This window comes from Eptesicus fuscus, chromosome 15, assembly GCF_027574615.1.
Source record: "Eptesicus fuscus isolate TK198812 chromosome 15, DD_ASM_mEF_20220401, whole genome shotgun sequence".
NCBI lineage: Eukaryota > Metazoa > Chordata > Mammalia > Chiroptera > Vespertilionidae > Eptesicus > Eptesicus fuscus.
The window spans coordinates 19,210,686-19,234,157 of NC_072487.1; the positions used below are offsets into that span (position 1 = coordinate 19,210,686).

At 43.6% G+C, this 23,472-nt stretch overlaps 1 protein-coding gene across 2 annotated transcripts in view; it reads right to left on the reverse strand.

Annotated features, from left to right (window-relative positions):
* The window catches only part of ADAMTSL1 (ADAMTS like 1), an 882,329-nt gene that overhangs the window by 110,218 nt on the left and 748,639 nt on the right, over nucleotides 1-23,472 (reverse strand). For both annotated transcript variants that reach the window (XM_028150731.2, XM_008145030.3), the window contains 3 exons: nucleotides 14,801-14,980; nucleotides 9,470-9,623; nucleotides 7,503-8,643 (listed from right to left, as the gene is read on the reverse strand). In XM_028150731.2, the coding sequence (XP_028006532.2) occupies nucleotides 7,503-8,643; nucleotides 9,470-9,623; nucleotides 14,801-14,980 (1,475 nt within the window). The remainder of the gene's footprint in view (nucleotides 1-7,502; nucleotides 8,644-9,469; nucleotides 9,624-14,800; nucleotides 14,981-23,472) is intronic.

A 23,472-nucleotide genomic window follows, 5' to 3' on the forward strand; every position in this document is an offset into this window, starting at 1 on the left:
GTGCTCATTAAATGTTAGCAATAACTAAGATGGTTTCTCCATTGGCCTGGATGCATGTGTTTCAAATTGTACAGTTGTGAGCCACAGATCCTCAGTTTTCTGAATCTTCTCTTGTGGAGAACACTTAGGCCAGGCAGAGATGTTTAGCTGGGAGTGGGGATGACTCTGGAACTCTGCCATAATTGCACATTAGATACTAAAAATCCAGATTATGCAAAAGCATGCAAACTACATAGCAATTAGGAAATCTCCCTCCTAATCACAGGCATCCATCAACCCTCTGTTCGTTCATTCATCAGTTTATCCTGTGTTGAGTGTCTATTATGATCTTGGAATGTCAAGAAAATAAGACTTTCTTAAACACCTGTCCTTGAGGAAGATGAATGTAATACAGAAGGTAATGTGGAAAAACATCTCGCTAATTCTAATACACAGTGCCAGGGCTGAGACAGTACTATATACAGGATACTGTGGAGGTGGTGGAGGAGGTCGTCTGACCCAGCTTTCTGTAAGGAAGGGTAGGCTTAGGCAGACGAAGTGGGTCAGAAGGCCCCAGGTAAATTCACAGATAGCAAGTAATCCGGTACTGCCGAAGGGCAGAGCTCAGAGGGGTGAGGCTGGCGGTATGGCAAGAGATGAAGTGAGAGAGGCAGGCAGATGTCAGGTGTTCTTTATCATTCTAAGACATTTGGAACTTATCCTCAAGTGATGGCAAGCCATTACAAGAATTTTAAGCATGGCTAGTTTTTCCTAGAAAGACGCTCTGGCAGTAACACATCAAATGGTCTAGAGCAGGAATCAGTCAAGTTTTTCTGTGGCAGGACAGAGAGCAAATATTTTAGACTTCGAGGGCCACCTACGGTGGTCTCTGTTGTATAGTCTGCGTTCTGTTTGTTTTTAAAAATGTAAACACCATTATTTTAATAACACTTTAAATAACCTGGGTTCAAATCTTAGCTCTACCACTTATTAAGTGTGAGACCTTGAGCAAGTTAACCTAACTGCTCTGGGCTCAATTTCAATAGTTCTTTTAATAACGCTTTAAAAGCCATTTTTAATAACCCTTTAAAATATGTAAAAGCACTCACTGCAGTTTACCAATCCCTGGCCTCCAGAAGTCAAGTACAGAGTCAGGAGGCTGTTGCAATCACCTAGAGCGGACAAAGGTAAACCACAGCAGGGGCAGTGAGGACAGAGACGGGCACAGGGAAGAAGGAACCATGGAGAAGTCAGAACAGCCTAGAAATATTGTGGCTCAGGAAGCTGGGTGGGTGGGGTTTACTTTGCTGAGCTAGGGTTTCAGGAGTTTAGTTTCAGATATATGGAGTTGGCCTATTTGTGGAGCATCTGGGTTGGGATGTCCAGTAAATAGTTTTGCATACGAGTCAGGAGAGACTTGGTCTGGGGCTAGATATATGAGAATCACTGGCACACGGGGGAATATTTGGGACACAGGAATACCTAGTGTTTATAGAGGGAGACTCCAAGGAAGGAAGATAACAGTTGGGTACAGGAAGAGAAATTCACAAAGACATCTGAGAAGGAATAACCAGAGACGTAGGGAGCAAACCAAGTGTGCGCGGCTTCTAAAGTGGCAAGAACTTGTTTTAGGAAGAAGTGCTTAGCCTGTATCCATGCAGTGGCACACTGCCTGAAAATCGCTGTTCTAGCATATAAGTTAGCTACTTTAGGGCTAACAGAGTAATATTTCAAATCACTCGGGCACCATTAATGCACCAGGCCCATGAAGAGAGGCTAGAAAACTTCTCTTCCGATGGGTGACTACCAACTCTTTTAAAATAACGAATAGCAAGTGCCTAATTCTACCCTGAGGTTTACCTCTCTACCTTTCTCTCTCTCAGCACTTCTTAAAGGTGACCCTTGAACCTCAGGTCTCAGAATTACCTGTCATGCTTGTTGAAATGCAAATTATGGGGCTCTGCAGTAGAAAGAATTTCTGGGATAGGGTGGTGCCGTACAGGAGTCAGCATTTCTAACAAGTTCCTGGTAATATTATACACATTGATTTTGAGAACCCCTCCCCTATCCACTTTTAAAAGTTTAGAAATCTGCCCTAGCTGGTTTGGCTCAGTGGATAGAGCATCGGCCTGCAAACTGAAGGGTCCCGGGTTCAATTCCAGTCAAAGGCACATGCCCGAGTTGCAGGCTCGATCCCCAGTTCGGGGCATGCAGGAGGCAGCCAATCAATGATTCTCTGTCATCATTGATGTTTCCATCTCTCTCTTTCTCTCTCTCTATTCCTCTCTGAAATCAATAAAAATATATTTTAAAAAAGTTTAGAAATCTGAAGAGAAGCATTCTGCCCATTGGAGTTTTGATACAAACTTGGGGACTAAGTTATTTTATCCTACACCAGCACTTGTGCGTTTCTTAGTTTCTGAAGGGCAGTCACCTTGCCTTATTTATCATCTCACTGTCTGGCACCTATCACTGTACTTAATGCCCAACTGATATTTGTGGAGTTAAGGGGATGAGTGCAAAGGACCCCTTACTAGTCCCTACCTCCCCCCGCCAGCTTCCACTACTGCTCCTCTACTGGGGACCAAGCCCACAACCCAGGCATGTTCCCTGGCCAGGAATCAAACCGGTGACTTTTTGGTGCATGGGAGGATGCCCAACCAACTGAGCCACGCCAGCCAGGGACAATTAAGTCATTTTATTTTCTTGTCCAATAGCCTCCAAAATGTCCCTGAGGTACTCAGACTAAATCCTAAATGCTACCCTGACCCGTCTTGCTGGCTCAGGCTGTTTAGAGAGTCCTTGAATACACTGCAGAGTCCTCCAGACCAACAGCCAGCTGAATCTCGCAGACTCTTTCAGGAAGATGGATTTGGGCACTAAGCAAAAACAGACTAACTGAACTACAAACTGGGCATTTCAGCACGTCTCTATTTGAAAACAAATGAGCATTTCTGAACCGCTACCGAACACAGTAATGATGACAAGCAATGAAACCCAACACAAAAGAGGTCACCAACAGCCCATAGCAAAGCAGTCCCAGTGGCGGCTCCATGCCTCCTGCCTGCTCTGGGCAGATACATTCCCTTTCTTTTCTCAAAAGTGCTTGGGAAACTGTACAGAAACTAAACTCCAGCCGTATTTCTTACTCGCCATTTAAGTACAATGGAAAACTTACGACGTCAAAGATCAGAAATCGAAATCTTTTGTTTCTCCCTACCTCATGCCATTAACCTGCATTAACAAACTCTGTCAAGGCTAGATCTAGAAAAAAAATCTTGCCAGTGGCAAAAACTGTCAGATTCTTTGCCCAGGTCCCTCATGTGCTTTCCCTCTTAATGCCACTCCCCACTCGCACCAAGGTTCTGGTGACTGAAGACACAGAATTTGCCCTCCTCTGTCCCAGCCTTCACACCTTTAGTATCGTTAGCACCTGGCTGCCATGTGTCTTTTCCTAGCAAAATACTGATGAAACTTTTTAAATCTGAAAGCCATTAGGGATAAACTCTCAATGCCCATTAAAGTAAAAATTAAAAGACGAAAGTAGTGTTTCTAAGTCGTATTTCAAGAGTTATTGGTATTCCTGAGGTTACTGGGCCAAAAAATTGTTCATTGATCAAAGGAATACTTGGAAAACACTCATATACTATACTGTCTACTTGGAAAGTCACAACACACGCTGGAGTGCTTAAAGGATTTTAAAAAGAGGCAAAAGCAAAAATAATTTTCAATTGGGGGATAGTTAAATGCATTCAAGAACAGTAATCAGCTGTTTAAAAACGATGATATAAATTTCTACATGCTATTCTGAAATGTCTCCTAGACATGTTGTTGAATAAAAATTAAATCAAAATTCTAAACATGAATAATAGCCCATTAAAAACCTCCAAATTCTCTGTGTGTATGTTTTATATGCAATACAATAAAATATATAAACATTCCAAAAGGATGTATACCAAATTATTAAGAATGACAGCCCCTAGGGAACAGGGCTGGGGGGCAGAGGGAGACTTCCATTTTTACTTTATAGATTTAGCTATTATTTGAATTGTTTTATAGCCCCTTTATTACTTTTATAATAAAAAACAAGCACTATATTAAAAAAGAGAAGTAAAATCGAGCAGTAAATACATCTGCTTAGCTTTAAGTGAGCACGTCCCAACTCATGTGATCAAGGAACCCGTTTTGTGGAGCGCACAGAAACAACTCGTGCAACAAATGTTGAAGTTACTGCACCCAAGGCTCTCCCCACTCCCTGCCAGCATATGGGTTTTCACCTTCTGTGACCTTCTGTGAGTGAGTGAAGGAGATAGAAGGGACTTCAGAGATGATCATGGACACCCCCTCACTTTTGCAATGAAGGGGCCAAGGTCATGAAGAGAAGGGCCTTGGCAACATCAGCCTGAATCCCCAATCCTCACCTGGGTCCTTACGCATCTTTCCTGTAATCACCAGATGAATTAGATGGGCCATGACCTTTGAATTTCATTAAAAACTTATTAAATTTAAAAAAATCATTAAAAAAACCTCCAGCACTCAAGGAAATTGTCAGAACCTCCGAGTAAGCCCTGGCCTCAATGTGCTCCCTGCAGTTCCAGGCACGGTGCAGGGGAATGCTAAGGACCCCTCCTTCTTCCCAACGGCCTATCTTGTTCTACAGCTTTTTAGGAGGAGGTAAGTGCCGTTCAAAGGAAGGGACCCTGGTCCTGGCTGGTTTGGCTCAGTGGATAGAGCATCAGCCTGCGGACTAAAGGTTCGATTCCGGTCAAGGGCACATGCCTGGGTTGTGGGCTCGATCCCCAGTGGGGGGCGTGCAGGAGAAAGCCAATCAATGGTTCTCTCTCATCACTGATGTTTCTATCTTTCTCTTCCTCTCCCTTCCTCTCTGAAATCAATAACATATATTAAAAAAAAAAAAAAAAAGGAAGGGACCCTGGAAACAGCTGGTAGAAAACAGCAAGGGCCTTGCAGCAACTTGGGATCCCCACTGAAGAATAGATACATAGAAGCATAAACGTCCCCATTCCCTCAGACAGCATGGGTTTGAGCTGGGCAGAACTGGCTTTGAATCTGATCTCTTGATTCTGCCTTTCACGAGCTATCTAACATTAAGTTCCTTAACTGGGAGCCTCGGTCTCCTCATCCCTGAAATGGGGATAATAGCTTGTACGTCACACCTTGTGGTAGATGTTAACTAAGATGAGGGCTAGGCAAGTTGCTAGCATATGGGGCACAGTGTATGTCGTCAAGAAATGTGAATTCCCACCTTTTCCCTCACACAGCCAGCCGCTGCTCCCTTCAATCCTTACGCTACCAATCCTGGGCGACAGGCCCAGGGGATCTGAAGAAAATGTACCTACACTTGAGGAAATGGCTGGCTGGTGGAGGAGAAGACGTGATCTGGGCACAATAGGTGTGGCAGGTGCACTGACAGAGGCGAGTTCCACTGCCCCACCCACCTGAGCCCCAGGGCACCATCATCCTGGGGGCCTGACACTGGAGCTGCCTCTCAGTGTCCCAGTGACCTCAAGCGATTGACTACAGCTTTGGGGGGACCCACAGATTTGCTATCAAGATCGCATGGGTCATAGCAGTTAAGCTGATCAAGGAAAGTATGAGCTGGGGAAGACCAACCTGCAAACAAGGGGAGAGGGTAGGAGCAGAGGATCTCAAGCCACGCTGCCCACCTTCAAACCCTGTCCCCCATGTTTTTTTTTTATTTTTGAAAATTAAACAAAATAATGCCTTTGAAACACTGAGCACAGTGGTCTCGTATATAGTAAGAGCACACAGGAAAACAGAACTGTTACTGAAGCTATTTGGTATGTAAGTACTAAGGCTGAGAGGCAATGTTATTGATAATTTAAAGGCACAAAAGATGTGGGCAGGGTGGACAATGTTACTTTTGTTCACCAAATCACAGAAGAGTGGACAGACTAGTCTTTGGAATCGTATGAACTCGGTATCAAATCCTCGGTCTGGCTCTTACTAATGTGATCTTGGGCGAGTTGCTGAAACCTTGATTTTCTATGCAGAACTAGAGGATAATGTCAATCGTGCGGACTGTTAGAATAACAAATGTAGTTACATAGAAATAAACCTGGCATACCGCCTGGCACAATAAATACATCCTGGTTTCTTTCCTTCCTTCCCCAAAGCTAGCAAACCATAGAGGAGCGGTAGCCAAACAACAGTGTTTAGAAGTATATTTGATGAAAAGAGCGTTCCACATGGATTCGGAGATAATAAAAAGTTAAAACGAGGATTCTGGACTAGAGGACCTTAAAGGTTCCTCTCCCATACATAGTCTATGATTCTTCAAGTGACAATGTTATTTTTGCCACATACCTTAGCTCTATCACCTAATAAATATGATCTTGTGTCCTCTTCTGTAAAATGTGGATAAAAATTGTGCCCACTTCTCAGGGCTACTGTTGAAATTCAGTGAGATAAAGCCCATAAAGTGTTTATACTTGCCTGGCAGATAGCCACTAGTCATTAATGCGGCTATCATTGCTGTTGTCAGGGCCACTATAAAGATTAAGAGAGACAATGCATATAGAAATCACGTGACAGTGCTTGGCACATAGGTGGTGTACAAAAAAATATTACTTTTTTTCCAGCTCCCCACTCCCTTTTTAAAAAATATTATTTTTATTGATTTCAGAGAGGAAAGGAGAGGGAGAGAGAGACAGAAACATCAATGATGAGAGAGAATCATTGATTGGCTGCCTCCTGCATGCTGCCCCCCCTACCCCCCGCCACCCGCTGCGGGATAGAGCCCCCATGTGCCCTGAATGGGAATCAAACCGTGACCTCTTGGTTCATAGGTCGACGCTCAATCACTGAGGCACACCAGCTGGGCATTGTTGCTTCTAATACCCCTCTTGATTTTACATTACTAATGGCTATGGCCCAAACAAGTAATACATGCTGTCATTCCAGTAACGACACATCAAAACAGAGCCACCAAGGGATATTAGGATAATTATTCACAGTTTTCAGCAGGGATAAAAGCTTTCTGGAACGAACAGCCATGTCCAGCCCCGACAGAGGCCAGGCTCGCCGGCGAGGAGCCGCAGGTGCTGTCTGCACGCTCTCCCCAGCCCTGCGAGCTACACACGTGGAGTCAATGTCTGGGTGTATAATAGCTCATCTCACAAAGACGTAATGTTGTAAATAATGCCTTGTCCTGAAACCACCGCTTTCTGCCTGAAGTTCAAAGCTCTCCAGAAACTGTCTCATTACCTGTTGGGATCCTCTGGGGATCCGGGTGGCGAGGCATTGTTGCTATTACCTTATAAAGATGAGAGTGTACAGTTTAGAGAAATTAAATGCCTTGTCTTTGCTCCAACAGTCGATCAGTGCCGACAGAGGGCCTGGAACCCTGGGTGCGATCCCTGAGCCAGGGCTCTAAGTCCCACCCTTGGAAGCACCTGGAAAGAAGAGCGAATCGGGTGCCTTGGGAAAGATGTGGCCCTCTGCCCCCCTCCCTCCCTAGACCAGGAAACTGCAAGGCTCACCTGTCGCTGAACTGAACCTCCTCTCCGTTCCTGGCCCAGCTGATGGTAGGCCGAGGGTTGCCCACGGCCTCGCAGTGCAGAAGCACACTCAGGGTCCCGCTGGCCAGGGCCACCGTCTGCCCAAGGTGGGTGACCACTTCGGAGGCGGAGAGCTGCTGGGCCGCCGAGATCTTCCGCAGGATGGTGGGCTTGCGGTGCGGCCGGCGGGAGCCACCGGCCGCCTCCCCGGAGGAGGAGGAGGAGGCGGCGGCGGCGCGGAGCAAGCTGGTGAAGCTGGACACGGGCTTGCGAGGCGGGATGGCCACGGGGGGAATCCTCTGCTCGGACGGCTTGAGGAGGGTGTCCCGGCGCTCCCCGTGGCTGCGGAAGATGTCCTGGGCCAGCTGGGCCACCAGGTGCTTGCTGTAGACGTCGCGCAGCTCCTCGGGCTGCTGGGACAGGTTCCGCAGGATGTCGTCCAGGCGCTGCTGCTCGGCCACGATGGTGAAGGGCAGGTGCAGGAGCGCCTGCTCGGCGTTCTGGTCCTCCTCGGAGGACGCGTTCCTCTCCGCCGAGTCCTGCGCCTCCCACGCGGCCAGGAGCTCGCCCGGCCAGCCGCCCTGCTCCAGCAGCCGGGACACCAGCTCATCGTAGTGGCTGCCCGCGTCCGCGGCCAGGCCCCGCTTCTCAGCCTTGCTGCCGTTGGAGAAGATCCCGTTCTGGTGCTTGTGGGTCTGCAGGGCCTCCTTGGGGTGGGCCTTCCTCACCCGGGGCGCCTCTTCCTCGCTCCTCGGGCTCCCGGGCCGGGCCACGAGCTTCTGGTTGCCCCCGATGAGCTTAATCCCGAACTGCTCGCGGGCCGGGCCGGCGGAGCAGGTGTAGATGCCCGCATCCGAGGGCTTGAGGCGGTGGATCTTTAAGTAGCCGAAAGGGGCCACGGTGACGTGCGCGGAGCTGATCAGGTGCTGGCCGTCTTTCTCCCAGGTGATGAGCGGCTTGCGGAAGCGCCTGGTGGGGCACCGCAGCACCACGGTGGTCTTGGGGAGCAGGTACGCGAACCCGCCCACCACGAAGTGCAGCTTCCTCTGCCTGCGGGTCTGGATGTACACCTTCCTGGCCGCCTCGATGTGTGGGCTGTGCTTGGTGGACGGCCTCCCGGGCCCTGGAACGAAAGGGCAGACAGACGGACAAATGGAGAGCAGAGACAGGAGAGTGAGATGCTGTGACAAGAAAGGGGGGGGGGGGGGGGGAAGAGAGTGGGAAGGGAAGAGAAGAAGAAAGGAAGGGAGGAGAAGAGAGAAGAGGTGAGGAAGGTGCTTCAGAGTGGCCTTATGTTGAACTGGAGGAACTGGCTACCAGCTGGGCATCATCAAGCTGCCGCCACAATAAACACTGGAAAACAAATGAGCAGCAGTGGGGCGCTGGCCCTGCTGGGTCTTGCTGTCCCTAGAGGGTGGGATGCAGGGTTCTAGATGCAGGGGGTTTCAGGGGAAAGCAGTTCCTCTCATTAGAAGGACTGAGAAATTAACCTCATTAAAAAGAGACAGAGGACAAAGGGAAGGAGAAGGTCCCCGTTTCCACGTTTATCCTTTGCACCCGCAGAGCACCTGGGCCCTTGTGGGCCCTTGTAGAGCCCAGAAGTGTTACAACTCTAGGGATTAATATTAAAGAGAACAAATCTGTTCAGAGTAGTTTAAAACCCCAGAGAGGATAACATGAGACTTCATTAGTAGTAGGCTGCCTCCAGCTTCCAGATCTCCTTATGTCCGCCAGTGAACTTTGCTCTCCCTCTTGCAAACTGTTTTTCCAGGAGAAGAGAATCTCACCTGGTCACCAGTAATTAAGATTCCTTTTCCATCTCCAGCTGAGCTCCCCAGCCTGCTGCCCTCCAGGGCCCAACACTCTCCCACCGGCCTGGGCTTAGGGAAGGTTACTGTGTGCTCCCAAGTGGGTTTCGTCTCCCCATCCCCGAGCTCCGAGGTACTCACTTGCACAGGTTGCCAGCATACAGGGCCTGATTGATGAGGAGAACGGCAGGGGAGGGCACAGGGAGGAATTGACAATAGCCGAGACCCCGGTTTTCAGCACCTTCCTGCAAATGGCACTCCGCGTCTGGGTGCCCTCGCCGCAGCTCGTGGAACACTGATGGGAGAGGAAGGCCAAATGCATGTAAATGTAGGGAACTATAGGCAAAAGGGCTTTTGTATGAGTTCTCAAACTCACCAACACATGAGAAAAGTTATTTGAAATCTGCAATAGTCGAGAGAGAGAGAGAGAGGGAGAGAGAGAGAGAATTTTACTCGACAACATGTAAAGACATGTTGCAGCCACATAACGTTTTCTACTGTAAGGTTTCCTGTAGGCATTTCACCTGTTTAGGTATGTGGCTTGGGCTTTAGAGTTACAGAGTTAGAGAGTCCAGTGTTCAAATCCATCTCAGTATTTCACTACTTAGCAAGTTACTTAAACTGTCTGAGGCTATTTCCACTTCTTGTGCTTATTTTGCAAGGTTGGTCATTAAATGAGGTAATATATTTCAAAAGTCATACATAGAACTGGCATTCAATGCTAATTCACTTCTCCTTTCTTCACAAATAAGTTAAAATATTTTAATGTCAAGCATCAGATAACATTTTTAATAATTTTTTTATTGTCTAAAGTTTTACATATGTCTCCTTTTCTCCCAATTGACACCCCCCCCCAGCCATTCCCACCCCGGGCAAACCCCCACCACCCCAGTGCAAGCATCAGATAATTGTTATATATCTACATCATTTGAGGTGGGGTGCTAGATACTATAGAAAAAAGTTGTGCAAGATAGTTCCTAATGTCAAGGGGCTGTATCAAATGAAGGAAAAAATACAAATACATTATTAAAATGAAATAGTACTTTAGGGAAATAGAAATCAAAAGCACACTGAGATACCACTTCATATTCATTAGAATGGCCATCATAAAAAGGACAGGTAATAGTAAGTATTGGTGAGGATGTGGAAAAATTAGAGCCTTCATACATTCGTAGTAGGAACATAAAATAACATAGTCCTCTTGGAAAACAGTTTAGTAGTTTTCTTTTTTAAAATTTTTTTTAATAGTTTCTTAAAAAGTTAAATATAAATTTACCATGAGACCCAGCAATTTCACTCTTAAGTATCTAACCAAGAGGAATGAAAACATACATCCATACAAAGACTTGTATGTTAATATTCATAGCAGCATATTCATAAGAGACAAAAAGGTAAACAACTCAAATGTCCATTAATTGGGAAATGGATAAACAAAATGTGGTATATCTATAAAATGGAATATTATTCCATCAAACAGGAATTTAGTTCTATGTGCTACAACATGGATAAACCTTGAAAACATAATGCTAAATTAAAATTTGTAGTATTCAAATTATACTTCAGTTAAGCTGTTTAAAGAGTCAAATAGTAATAAAATTTTAGTAAAAATACAAAACTAAAGGACAAGTGAGGTATTATAAAACTAATTCTAACAATTGTTGAATGCTTATGGTACACTGGGGATTTCCTGACCTAGGTCTTGAATGTGGGTGGGGTCTGGACAGGTGTAGAGAACCAGGGATTAGCATGGGAGACAGGGAAATAACCAGAACAAAGGTAGAACCGTTCAGTGCAGAAGTCCAAGGCAGGTTTGGGGGCAGAACTCAACCTCTCTTGAGCAGAAGGATCCTATCAAGAGCGTCAGGAGTTCAAGAGGCCAGACATTGGGAGACTTTTAATTTTTCAGACAGGAGGTTTGGAATTGGTCCATAAAGCAAAGAGGAGCCATTGAAGGGAGGAGTGAAATGATGAAAGAGGTGTTTTGAGAAGGTTAATCTGGCAACAGTGTCCGGGAGGGATGGGAGTAGGAGATGGATGGCAGGCAGGGCTATCAGTTAAGGAGGCTGCCACAGTAGTCCAGGCTTGAGATGATAAAGGCCTGAACTAGGGTCATGGCAGTGTGCCATGGTAACGTGAAAAATGACAGTAAAAGCCAAAATATATTATCTTATCTTTTCAAGTATTATATGCTAGCCCATTGAAATAAACTATTCCATGCAAAGTTCTATGATCTACACTACTCTGAGAGATATTTAAGATGCAAAAAATGGGGATGAGAGTCAAACCTATTGGTTTTGTTCCCCGATGATTATAGATTCCAGATTCCACTCATCCCTTATTTTATTGTAAATGACAGCACCAAATCCAGGGATCAGGTAGAATAGAGGTAAAGAGCATGGAAAATTTGAAAGCATGGTCATTTTAGTGCTGCTTAGTAGAAAAATAGACTGCATGTCAGACGATCGATTTATGATATTGGTCAAGTCTAGTTCTTTCTCTAGGCTCAATTTCCACTTTGCTAAAATAGGGAAACTAAGCTAGAGCAGGGAGTTTCAAACTGTGTTCTATAACTATGTTAAATAAGTGATTTAGGGGCTTCTCATATAAACTGGAGACTCAACCATTGGAAATCTGGGACCACTACCCACACTTCAACCAAAACAGCTCTGACTTGATCTGTTTTAGATTTTTGGCTTCATAGTAACATTTCAATTTAAAAAGAGTGCTGTGACTAATTTTTAAAAGAACAACTAGGCTATGGGTTCTTCTAAGTTCCCTCTAGCTTCAAAATATACTACTCTGACTTTATTTTATTTAAAATTTTTTTTTTTTGGGGGGGAACAACTTCCCTAAAAATATGATTTAAAAATATTTACTAGCTCACTCTTTCAGGAGATGGAAGGGTTTCTTTTACATAAAAGAGGTAAGGCCGTTTGAGGGTTTTATTCTCAGAATTGAATCTGAGAGTAATTTTATTTAAGGTGTCTAAACCTTTGGCTTAATTCTGTCTCTGAGGGATTCTGTGCAGTAACCAGGAGATTGAGGCAGATAGTGGGGGATAAAGACACTCATAGATCATCCAGGTCTTCCTTTCTCCAAGGGGGCTATGGGATGTACTAGTATGTGTGGAATGCATCTCAGCCATGGGGCCCAGAGAAGGGCTGTTGGGATGACAGGGCCAACTGGAGCCTCTGTGAACACCTCCAGGGCACTTTTCTATGGCACCAGCGTGAGTTTCATCCCCTTGAGTCAGTGATCACTTCCCACCATTCTCAGCCCCTCCCCAATGTTTGGAATTTCCATTCATCAACCCAGATAACTCAGAATCTAATAACATCCCTTGGATAATCACTAATGATTCCTAGTTCCCACAATGCAACTTCCTTCTCCTAGGAAGACAGGCAAAGGCTGGGGAGGTCTATGCCATGACCCCTGTTCTAGCCAGTCAAGGTGAGTCCTTTCTTTTATTACCTCTCTTCCCGACAATGTGCAGGGATGGAAGATAATCATGACAATAACTATGGTTAACTTTTACTAGGCACAAAACACTTTATATGCATCATTTAGTTTAAGCCTCCTGATAATCATAAAGGTGGACACTATGATTATCTCCAATATTTAGATAAGTGAACTAAGGCCAAGAAAGGTTAAGTAACTAGCCCAAGGATATTAGAGCCTTCATACATTGCTGGTGGGAATGTAAAATACAACCAGTAAGTAGTAGAGGCAGCATTAGAACCTAAATTTGCCTCAACTCTTCACCACCCATGACACGGTTGTAAAGGTCTGCTCTACTTAGTGGTTGCTGGGACCTTAATTCAGCAGTCTCCTTTCCTGAGTGCCTAATCACAAGGGTTCCTCCTTCAAGTCTGCAGGCCAAAAAGGACATTTTCTGAATTCTGTGTCCCATATGCTCAGGGACTACGAAGTCCAGGAACACGGGAGGACAATTATAATCACACAATCAGCATTCCATTCATGGCAGACTATCACCCATGGACGTAGGAGAGCAATACCTTGTGCAGTACCCCCTGGGAGGAGGTCTTCATCGGGAGCCACGTACTTGGCAAATACATCAGGGCTCTTTCCTGCACTGCTATATTTATTATGACTTTTTTCATATCTAATACCATACCCCAAATCATCGTTCCATGGGAAAATTTTCACTACCATATTCATGTAGACACACACACACACACACACACACACACACACACATGAATACACACATTCTACACACCTTTTCCCTTTATCCTGTTCTAAAACATGACATTTTATTGTTCTGAGACATTTGGGGTGAGAAACCACCAGAAGGCAATTTTACTGCTAAATTATAAAACCTATGATAATGTAGGCTAACTCTCAGTTGCAATGTCCTTAGCAGGCCTCATCTGATGGAACTCTATATGGGTTGATAAAATGTGGGACAAGAATTCTAAGCACCTATGTTGATAGAGCTGGCATCTTAATTTTCAGAGGCAGCTTCCTCTGCGGTGGAAGCAAGTGCCCTGTGATGTATAACAGCCAGCAGCTACTCCATCCTGTGACTTGTATATCAAGCAAAGAAGGCAAAGGAGTCAGCAAAGCCAATTCAAATGCTGCCCTATGCAAAAATAAATAAAATAAAATAAAGAGGGGAGAGGGCCTTGAATCTGGTTTTGACATACCACTTCAGGCCTAGTGATTCTGCTCTTGGCTAAATTTGCTTGAGGGGCAACAATTTGGGGGAGAGGGAGTTTCTCTATGGAAGACACACAGGCCTGTTGTAGGCAATTCAGAAAGATGTAGGGGCTGAAAACGAATCAGTTGAGCTGGGTTTAAGTGAATGAATTGATGCTAGTGTTAGAATAGGAATTATTTAGATAAATAGATTAGTTGGGGACATATCCTAACTTTTGAGGCAAGTCAGGAAGGGTGAAGGCTGATGCAATCATCTCCCTAAAAGCAAGACAAGAGGGGAAATCAAGTTATCTTGCTGGGAAGTTGTTGAAGTTTTGGAGCCAGAAAATGGACAGGAAAGAGGCAAGATTTCCTTGGTCTTCTTTTCCTAATAAGTCATATTCCTGATTGTCTAGTAACATGGAAGAGAAGAACTTGAGAGGCTTGGCCCTTCCTATGTAGAGACTAGAAACATCCTTGAGTAGGAGGTGCAGGGATGTCAGGAGGGCACGTTTGGAGATAGAGGGAGAAGAAGCCTATGTTCTGAGAAGAATCCTGGGCCCAAATAGCATGAGTGAGGCCTGGTTTTGTTCCATGAGGAACCCGTTTATAATTGCATGCTTCGGATTGCTGAATAAGGGCTGGCTGCTTAACTCACGTCCCTGTAGACTAGTTAAAAGTTAGTCACACAGGATGGTGTAAGTGGTTACAATCATACGTCTCCATAATGTTAGGAGGATTATTTTGTTCTGTTCTCGCCTTCTTTTCCTCCTTAGTTATGCCTCTTTCATCATCTCCTTCTACCACACATACCTCTGACCAGTCAGAGAGGAGCCACTCGCTGGGACAGTCCTCTTTCTTGCAGGCTTGCTGGGAGGCCAGTTTTGAGGCTGAACAGAAGGTCTCGGGAAGCTCCAGGAAGCTGCCATCGGCCATGCGCTGCTTGCAAAGCACCTCACGCCTCTGGACGCCCCCTCCGCAGGTCCTGGAGCACTGGGCAGGGAAGGAAAGTCAACCCAACATAAGAAAGTGGCATATTGGAGTGCCAAGTTTTGCCTTGGCCTTGGCTGAGTAAAGAGTGAAAAAAAAAAACAAACAAACAAAAAAAAAAACAGAAAAAGAAGAAAAACCAGGAACCAGCCCAAAGGATTTCACTTCCTCTCCATGAAATACATTTTGGAGCAAGAGCTACACCCTCCAGTCTTAATCTCAAGTATTTAACTAGAGCGCCCAGGAATTCAAAGAGCATTTAAATCTTAGAAAGTTGCGTTTGAACGATGATTTGCAGCCACCCCAAACAACTGGTTTAAAAGGTTAGTATAATAGAGTGTTAAGCATATTTACGATCCAGTGAAAATAATCTGTGCTGCTTCCTGAAAGAATAAGAGAGAGCGCCTGCCATCGGCGTAAATCTGGAGGAAGTCATCTGCAGAGAAGGCAGCCCTTTCTGAGTGTAAGCACCCACGCTACCACATCGGAGGGGCGTTAAACGTGAGGCCTGGTTTGCTGAGCTCCCCGGGAACACTTTTCTTGTTGGAGTTGTGATTTCTTAGGGCAGTGGGAGCAAGAGCCACTGGTACTTTGGGATACAAGAAAAATAGTCTTATTTCAGAGGTTTTCAGCAGGACCCCAAACACGCTGTCTACATGTAATCTCATAGTTATAATCCACTTGCACGAGGAGGGAGAGAGGACCCCAGTGGCACAGAGTGTTGGCTGTTGTTGCAAGTATTTGCCCTTCCCTTGCAATAGCAAAGGGGCCCCTAATTTGTAGCTGCACACGTGACTTTTCAGCCGACAGACTAGATGTGGCCACCTCCCTTGAAGGTAGGAATGGCCAGGTGACCAAGTGCTGTCCCTGCTCCCGCAGTGGCCACTTAGCACTTGGGGTCTATGCTCAGTGCATTGAATTCAGAACTGCAAGGGACATTTGTGCCCCAGATGAAGGTAGGGTGGTGATACATGTCCTTGAGTATAATTAGCAGACTGTTGTGGCCCAGCTGCCATCCATTCCTCAATGGTCCCAACCTTAGATGCTTTTTTAAATTGCCTGGGTTTTGTTTTTTTGTTTTTTTATAAAGTACTGAGGCCTTACATTTAATCAGAAATTTAATCATTAAATCAGAAACTCTGGGAGATGGGTCCCAGACATCAGTTTTTTTAAAGTAAAACAAAAAATAATTCTCCCAGGCCATTCTGCACCAGGGTTGAGAACCATCTCTCAAAGAATGCCCCTCTACCATTTCCAATGGGAATACTAGTAAGATAAACATAGAGGGGACATCCGGGGACCCAGAGAGGCCTCTGTTAGAACCAGTGGTTGTTTGGATCGCACTGGAGCAAAAGTGCCCTTTGTTTGTAGTTGTGAATGGCTTGAGGTCACAGAGCTACTGAATAATGAAGTTAGAAAAACTATGAATTTAGTCTTGTTAGGCCCTTTAGAAAATGTTTTTATTATATTTTTTGCTGTGTTTCTTTATTTTTTAATTTTATTTTCTTCATTTTTAAATTTATCTCTATTGTGGAAAGTATTACATATGCCTCCTTTTTTTCTCCCCCACCGAGTCCTTCTACTCTGTAAGTACTTCCATAAGAAAAAGTACTTTCTTATGGCTGGATTCCCCCCACCCCTGCCCCCGCCATTGCCCAGCACCTTCATGGTACTATTGTCTGTAAACATGGGTTGTGCATATATGCATATAAATTCTTTGGTTAATCTCCCTGCCCCCCTCCATCTGAGATTCGTCAGTCTGTTCCATGCTTCCATGTCTCTGGATCTATTTTGTTCATCAGTTTATTTTGTTCATTAGATTCCACATGTAAGTGAGATCATGTGATACTTGTCTTTCTCTGACTGGCTTATTTTTCTTAGCATTATACTCTCCAGGTCCCTCCATGCGGTCTCAAAGGGTAAGAGATTCTTCTTTTTTACAGCTGCATAGTATTCCATTGTATAAATGTACCACATCTTTTTTATCCACTCATCTACTGATGGGCACTTGGGCTGTTTCTAAATCTTAGCTATTGTACATAGTGCTGCTATGAACATAGGGGTGCATATATTCTTTCTGATATGTTTTTATTAATTTTAGAGAGGAAGGGAGAGGGAAAGAGGAAGAAACATTCATGAGAGAAACATTGATTGGCTGCCTCCTGCACACCCCCTAGTGGGGATTGAGCTGGCAACCCGGGCATGTGCCCTGAATGGGAATTGTACCGGCAACCTATTGGTGCATGGGAATATGCGCAACCAACTGAGCAACACTGGCCAGGTCTTGTTAGACCTTTTAACCCTAGAGCCTTTCAGACCATCTAATATAGTGGTGAACAACCTTCATTTGCATTTCAAAAAGTTAAAGTTTTTGAAATGAGAAAAACCTATTGAGTTCCGTAGGAAAAAAAAGTACTTTCTTATCACTGGATTCAACTACTTAGTGAATAAAAGAAGGCTAAGGATAAAGGTGAATCCACCCAATGAGGTAAGTCTTGTCCCCACTTTACAGATGAAGAAGCTGAGGCTAAACAGATGAAGTGACTCAACTAAGGCCCCATACTGAGCATGTTCTCTGGACTGAGGTGGTGGACACAACTGAAGAATGAGCTCACGCTTGGTTTCTCTTTCTTGTGGTTGTAGGAACTGCTCTCTGTTTGCGATGGTGGGTACTCTGATTGCTGCTTCATGCTGAGGGCCTAGGCCTTGCAAGCCCCAAGCCTGCTAAGGGCCTGGTCTTCCCCTCACCCCCACTGGAGGGGCAGTGCTTTGAAAATCAATCCTCAGCCTCCACTCTGTGACTGTTTCTAACCAGCAGGAACCAGCCTATGATCTAGCTTGGGGGACCAACATTATAAAACAGCTCATCTGCACTATGATAGGCCTGGAAATGTGTTCTCTGTAGACACTTTGATTTCTGAGCTGAGAGGCTACATTGAACATAGCTTCTAGGCTGTGCCACTGGCTGGGTGGTGGGGTAGGCTACGTATGGGGGTCTACAGCCAATTGTTACTCATCACAGATTAAACAGTTTCTTCCAAGACTTGCCTAGCATGTCATTTAGTCTTATAGAAAAATCTATGGCTTCGAAGCTAATGATTCAAACTGAGAGTGGCCCAGGCCTTTGGCTTCTCTGGCTCATTTTGGTGATTCCTTGGCCTTTTTATTTATCAGAGAAGCAAACTTTTATTTTAGTTCTTGTTTAGTAGTAGTTCAATAAAGTCTTGAAGGATTTTACTTCTTGAATGCATTTGTACCCACACTGTACTGCGAAGTGCTTTTTGTGAATATAAATCCTCAATAATATTTGTGGAATAAAATTGAATCTCTTGGTTGGGGAATTTTTTTTTTTTTTTTTGGTTGGGGGAAGTTTAAATTAGCACCTAAGAATTCCATTTATTCTGAATAAACATTCTTGTTACTGAGGATAACTAAGGTTTTAAAGTCTTTTGCGTGACTTCTTATGTTCAGCCTTTTCCTATTTCTTTCAAATTATCACTTCTAACCAACCAGTTATTCTATCACCAGATTCATTATAACCTTCATTGTTCAGGCTGTCTTCAGAACTCTTTTACAACTAGACAACAAACCATGTGCTTTATTGATTCCTGAGCATTTGCCAGACTTAAGGACTGTGTTCTCCACAATGCTTTCCATTCTGTGAATTATTAAATTTCTTTCATAAACTTCATGTAATTTTGTTCAAATCATAATTGTCTGAAAAAAAGTTTATACTGATGAGTTGAAAATTTAAATCTTAAGCTCTGGTCTCTCCCCTATTCTTACTCAATATGTCTGCTGAAATGCAAATAGGTATCTTGACCTAAACATGTCTAAAATGAAACTTATGATTCTGCCTCTCCAATATCACCCCAAATCTGCTCTCTTCTCAGTCTTCCTCACTCATTTAATGGTGCCATAGCCAAGACAAAACTTAGGAAAAGTTCTTGATTTTTCTTTTTTCTCACCACCTCTATCCTGACACCCAATCCATGAGCAAATACTTTCAGATTTGCCTCTAAAATAAGGAAAATTGACCTCCACAATAAATAATAAATTGGGATACCATTATCTATTGCCTAGCCCCCTAAGCTTCCTAACTGGTTTTCCAGTTTCTAGTTTTCTCAGTTAGCTCTTAGCAGGATATAGATAGCATACTCAATTGAAGAGAGCTCCTCTCTCTCTTTGATGGTCTCTGAAAACCCCATTGGTTGAACACAACTAGAAGCCAGAAGTTAGAGTCTATCTAGGCCAGCCTCCTGAACACAGTGCAGAAGGTAAAAAGTGATCTAGAAGAGCAATGGAAGATACTGAGCATTTCACCTTATTCTCCTGCAGTCTATCCTCCACAACAATGATGTTTTCAAAGCATAAATCAGCTCACAGAATTCCCCTGCTTAAAAACCTCAATGACTTCCCCTGGTGATTAGAATAACATTTCAACTCCTCTAACCCGGCCCTGCAAAGCCCTACATGTTCTGGTCCCCGCCCTGGTGAAACTTTGAGACTGTCTAACTCAAATCCTTCCAACTTCATTCATTCATTCAACACAAAGTTATTAAGTACCAATCATGGACCACGCCTGGTTCTAGGTTCTAGCAGGGAATAAGAATTTCCTTCTTCCTTGAATATTCCAGCCACACTGTTTTGATTTTTGCTGTTGCTCCTCCAATGCCAAGCTTGCTTCTTTCACAGGGCCTCCACACTTGAATTTTTTCTCTACTTGGACTATTCTTGCATCACCATGTGGCTGAGAATTTCTAATCATTCAGGTTCAATTCCATTGTCACCTGCTTAGAGAGGCCATCCCTAACCTCCTAAGCTAGAGTAGCCAAAGCAGTCTCTATCCCATAAACCTTATTTTACTTAAAAAATGTTTATTGATTTCAGAGAGAGAGAGAGAGAGAGAGAGAGAGAGAGAGAGAGAGAGAGAGAGAGAGAGACCATGACTGGAATAGAACCATGACCTCCTGGTTCATAGGTCGATGCTCAATCACTGAGCCACACCGGTCGGGCTTACTTTATTTTTAAAATAGCTCTTTTAAGTACTCTCATTCCTTTCAGAAATGATCATCTACTAGAGCTCTACAAAAGAAGCAGTTTTGCTTCTCTTATAGCTCATATTAGTGTTCAAAACTTTCCCCCAGCATATTGTTACATCTTTATTAAGAGACCTTAGGATTAGATGACTTCATCTCCAATTTTTAAAAAATCCACATCCTTTCTTATTTTCCCTCCTTCAAAGTTAATGATTTGTTTGTTTTCTAGTAAAGAAGTGGTCAGGAGCTAAGCCGTAGAATGACATTTTATAACAGATGCTGGAGGTATGTGATGCTTTGGTAGGATCCATAAATATGTACACTCTAGTGAAAATGCAGTGTATTTTTCTATGAGAGAAGTAATGGTTGGTTCATAAAATCATTATCCCCTAAACCTCAAAATGACATCAAACCACTTTTCTCCTAATCCTTTGATTATAACTCATAGTCAGATTCCTCAAGGGTCCTATTGAGTTTGTGAGGCATAAGGAACATGCTCTTGAAGTTTCTGTTACCTGTGATTGACATTTTGGACACTTCACTAGTGATGTAAGATTTGTAGGAGTACAGCTCTCTTCAGTGCTTAATGGCTGAAATTTTCTTTTTCTAAATATCTTCTGAGGCACATGGGCTTCTATTCAATTTGAATAAATGCTCCAAAAATAAACAGGTAGTTGAATAAAAACAGCTCTCAAATTCAAGCTGTCAGTTAGAGCTTTTTAGCAAATAGGGCAATAAGGAAAGATGAAGGTTAATTTTCTCTTTCAAATTGAGGAAGTAGATGATGAAAATAATTGGTCTCATTTCAAGGGTAGAGATGTAATAAACTTGTGCTATAGCGTGTGACCACTCACTTAAATAACATAGCTGGGTTATCAAATGGCAGATAGGACCTGATTTAAGGGACAGACATTCGAATAATTGTTCCCAACTCTGTATAGAAGTCTGTGACTATATGATGACAAAACAGCTGCCAAAAATGTTTTTTAAAAAATCAGCTAACTTGAAGGTTGATCTACAGTAGTCCCTCTTTATTCCTGGTTTCAGTTACCCATCAATATTAAGTGAAAAATTCCAGAAATAAACAATCCGTACGTTTCTAATTGCCTGCCGTCTGAGTAGCATAATATAATCGAGTGCCATCCCACTCGGACCTGCTTGGGATGTAAATCATCCCTTTGTCCAATATCTCCATGATGTATGCGCTCCCTGCCCATTAGTCACTTGGTAGCATCTGGGTTATCAAATTGACTGTGGTGGTATCACAGTGCTTTTATTCAGATAACCCTTATTTCACTTAATAATGGCTGCAAAGCACCAGAGTAGTGATGCTGCTAATTGGGAAATGCCAAAGAAGCTGTAAAGTGCTTCCTTCAAGACAAAAGGTGGGACCAGTACAATGAGATGTTATGAGAGAGAGGGAGAGGGAGAGGGAGAGGGAGAGGGAGAGGGAGAGGGAGAGGGAGAGGGAGAGGGAGAGGGAGAGAGAGAAGAGAGAGAGAGAGAGATAGAGAGAGAGAGAGAGAGACCCCACATTCACATAACTTTTATTATCATATATTGTTACAACTGTCCTATTTTAATATTAGTTATTGTTGTTAATCTCTTACTGTGCCTAATTTATAAATTAAACTTTATTATAAATATGCATGTATGGGAAAAAACATAGTATATATTAGGTTCGTACTATCTGCAGTTTCGGGCATCTACTGAGCATCTTGGAACATATCCCCTACTAATGAGGGGGGTCTATTATACACATAAAGTTCTTAGGAAATTCTCAGTGCCCAGAAGATGAGGTTTAGACCCTTGAGAATGCCCGGCAGGGCCCTCATCCTCAATCCTGCATTGACTTCCAAGCCACGTCCTTGCGACCTGCCGTGGACCAGTGCTTTAGCTACAATGGACAATTTGCCTGCTGCTGGGCACACAGATGCCTTCTCTGCTATGGCAATGCCCTGAGCATTGCCCTTCACTTCTTTGTCCATCTAGAAATTTCTAAGACATCCTCGAAAGCCAACTCAGAGGCTACTTTTTCCGGAAAGTTTCTGCTAGAGCCTCTGCCTGTGGCAAATGAGTCCCCTCCCGCCCATGGTGACCTGGAAGGGCACTGCCACTCCCCTGTGAGGACCATTTCCCTCTGCCTCCCTGCAGGCTCACAGGATTATGCATCTTTTGAAGAAAGGGAATGTATTCATCCTTCAATTCCCCAGTGCTTTGCATAGTGTCTGCCAAAGAGCATGCACTTCATAAATGTTTGCTGAATTGATGATTGGATGAATACAAGGGCCCCAAATCCAGATGTTGAAAAGATGTAAAACAAAATCCAGCTGATGGGCTGAACATCCACCTTTTATCGGGCTGTTTCATCATTAGCCAGGAGCTGCTTCTGAGCAAGTCAGCAGCGGGTTCAGCCGCGGCAGTATGTGCTCTGCTGGGTGCCTAGCCCTCCAGGGATGGTAGACGACCATCTAGCTGAGTTAATATGGTCAGGATATGTGTCAGGGTTTCATAAAAGCCTGCCTCATCTTTGCTCAAAAAGTTTCCCTGGTCTATTTATAGAGGGGTGGGCAAAAGTAGGTTTACACTTGTGAGTATGCATACCACAGTTTATTCTTGTGTTATTAGTTATTAATCATTGTATTATTTTTCCATACAAACAACTGTAAACCTACTTTTGCTCCACCCTGTATTGATGAAAAGGTGTTTTCAGATTTTTTTTTTTAATTGCAGAAGATGAAATTTCAAATTAAGGAAGGTTCCAGAGTCTGTGATGACTTTGTGAACATGTTGAGATTGCCGGGTGGGTGGACAGTTCTGAAGTGACAGGCAGACTGCAAAGAAGAAAACATTTTTAAAGAATCAGAAGAGAAGTTTAATAGAACTAAATGAAAAATGTTTGCCTTTATAAATCATTTAAAATAATATTATGGCATGAAAAGGTAGACCTCTGGTAAGGGGCATTATTTTTAAATATATGTCATAAACGGAATATATAACAAAAAATAGTATTTATATTGCTTTTCCTAGCTGCCATATATGTTTCATTATATAAGGTCATGGATTCATTAGTTTTATAAGAAAAGTAAAAAAAATACACAATAAGGGGGACACTTAAAAGTTATGATACTATACAAAAATACAATGGCTCAAGGGTCTTGTATTTTTTAAGATTTTCCCATAATCATCACATTAATAAATTCTGCCCATATTGACACTTTTAGTTTCATCTTGGTAGTTTAATTTACCAAGAGCTGAGTTCATTTCCTTGATACCTCAAGTCATATTATTGAGCCCAATACAAAGAGACATTTACGCTTTGTTTCTAAGGTCAACTTTCCTGTTTTAACATAATGCGCTCTTGCTTATAGCTTCTAACTCATTTCATTCATTTTTTCATTCACTAATTCATTCTTTCATTAAACATTTAGTGGGCACTAGCTGAGTGCCAAGCAC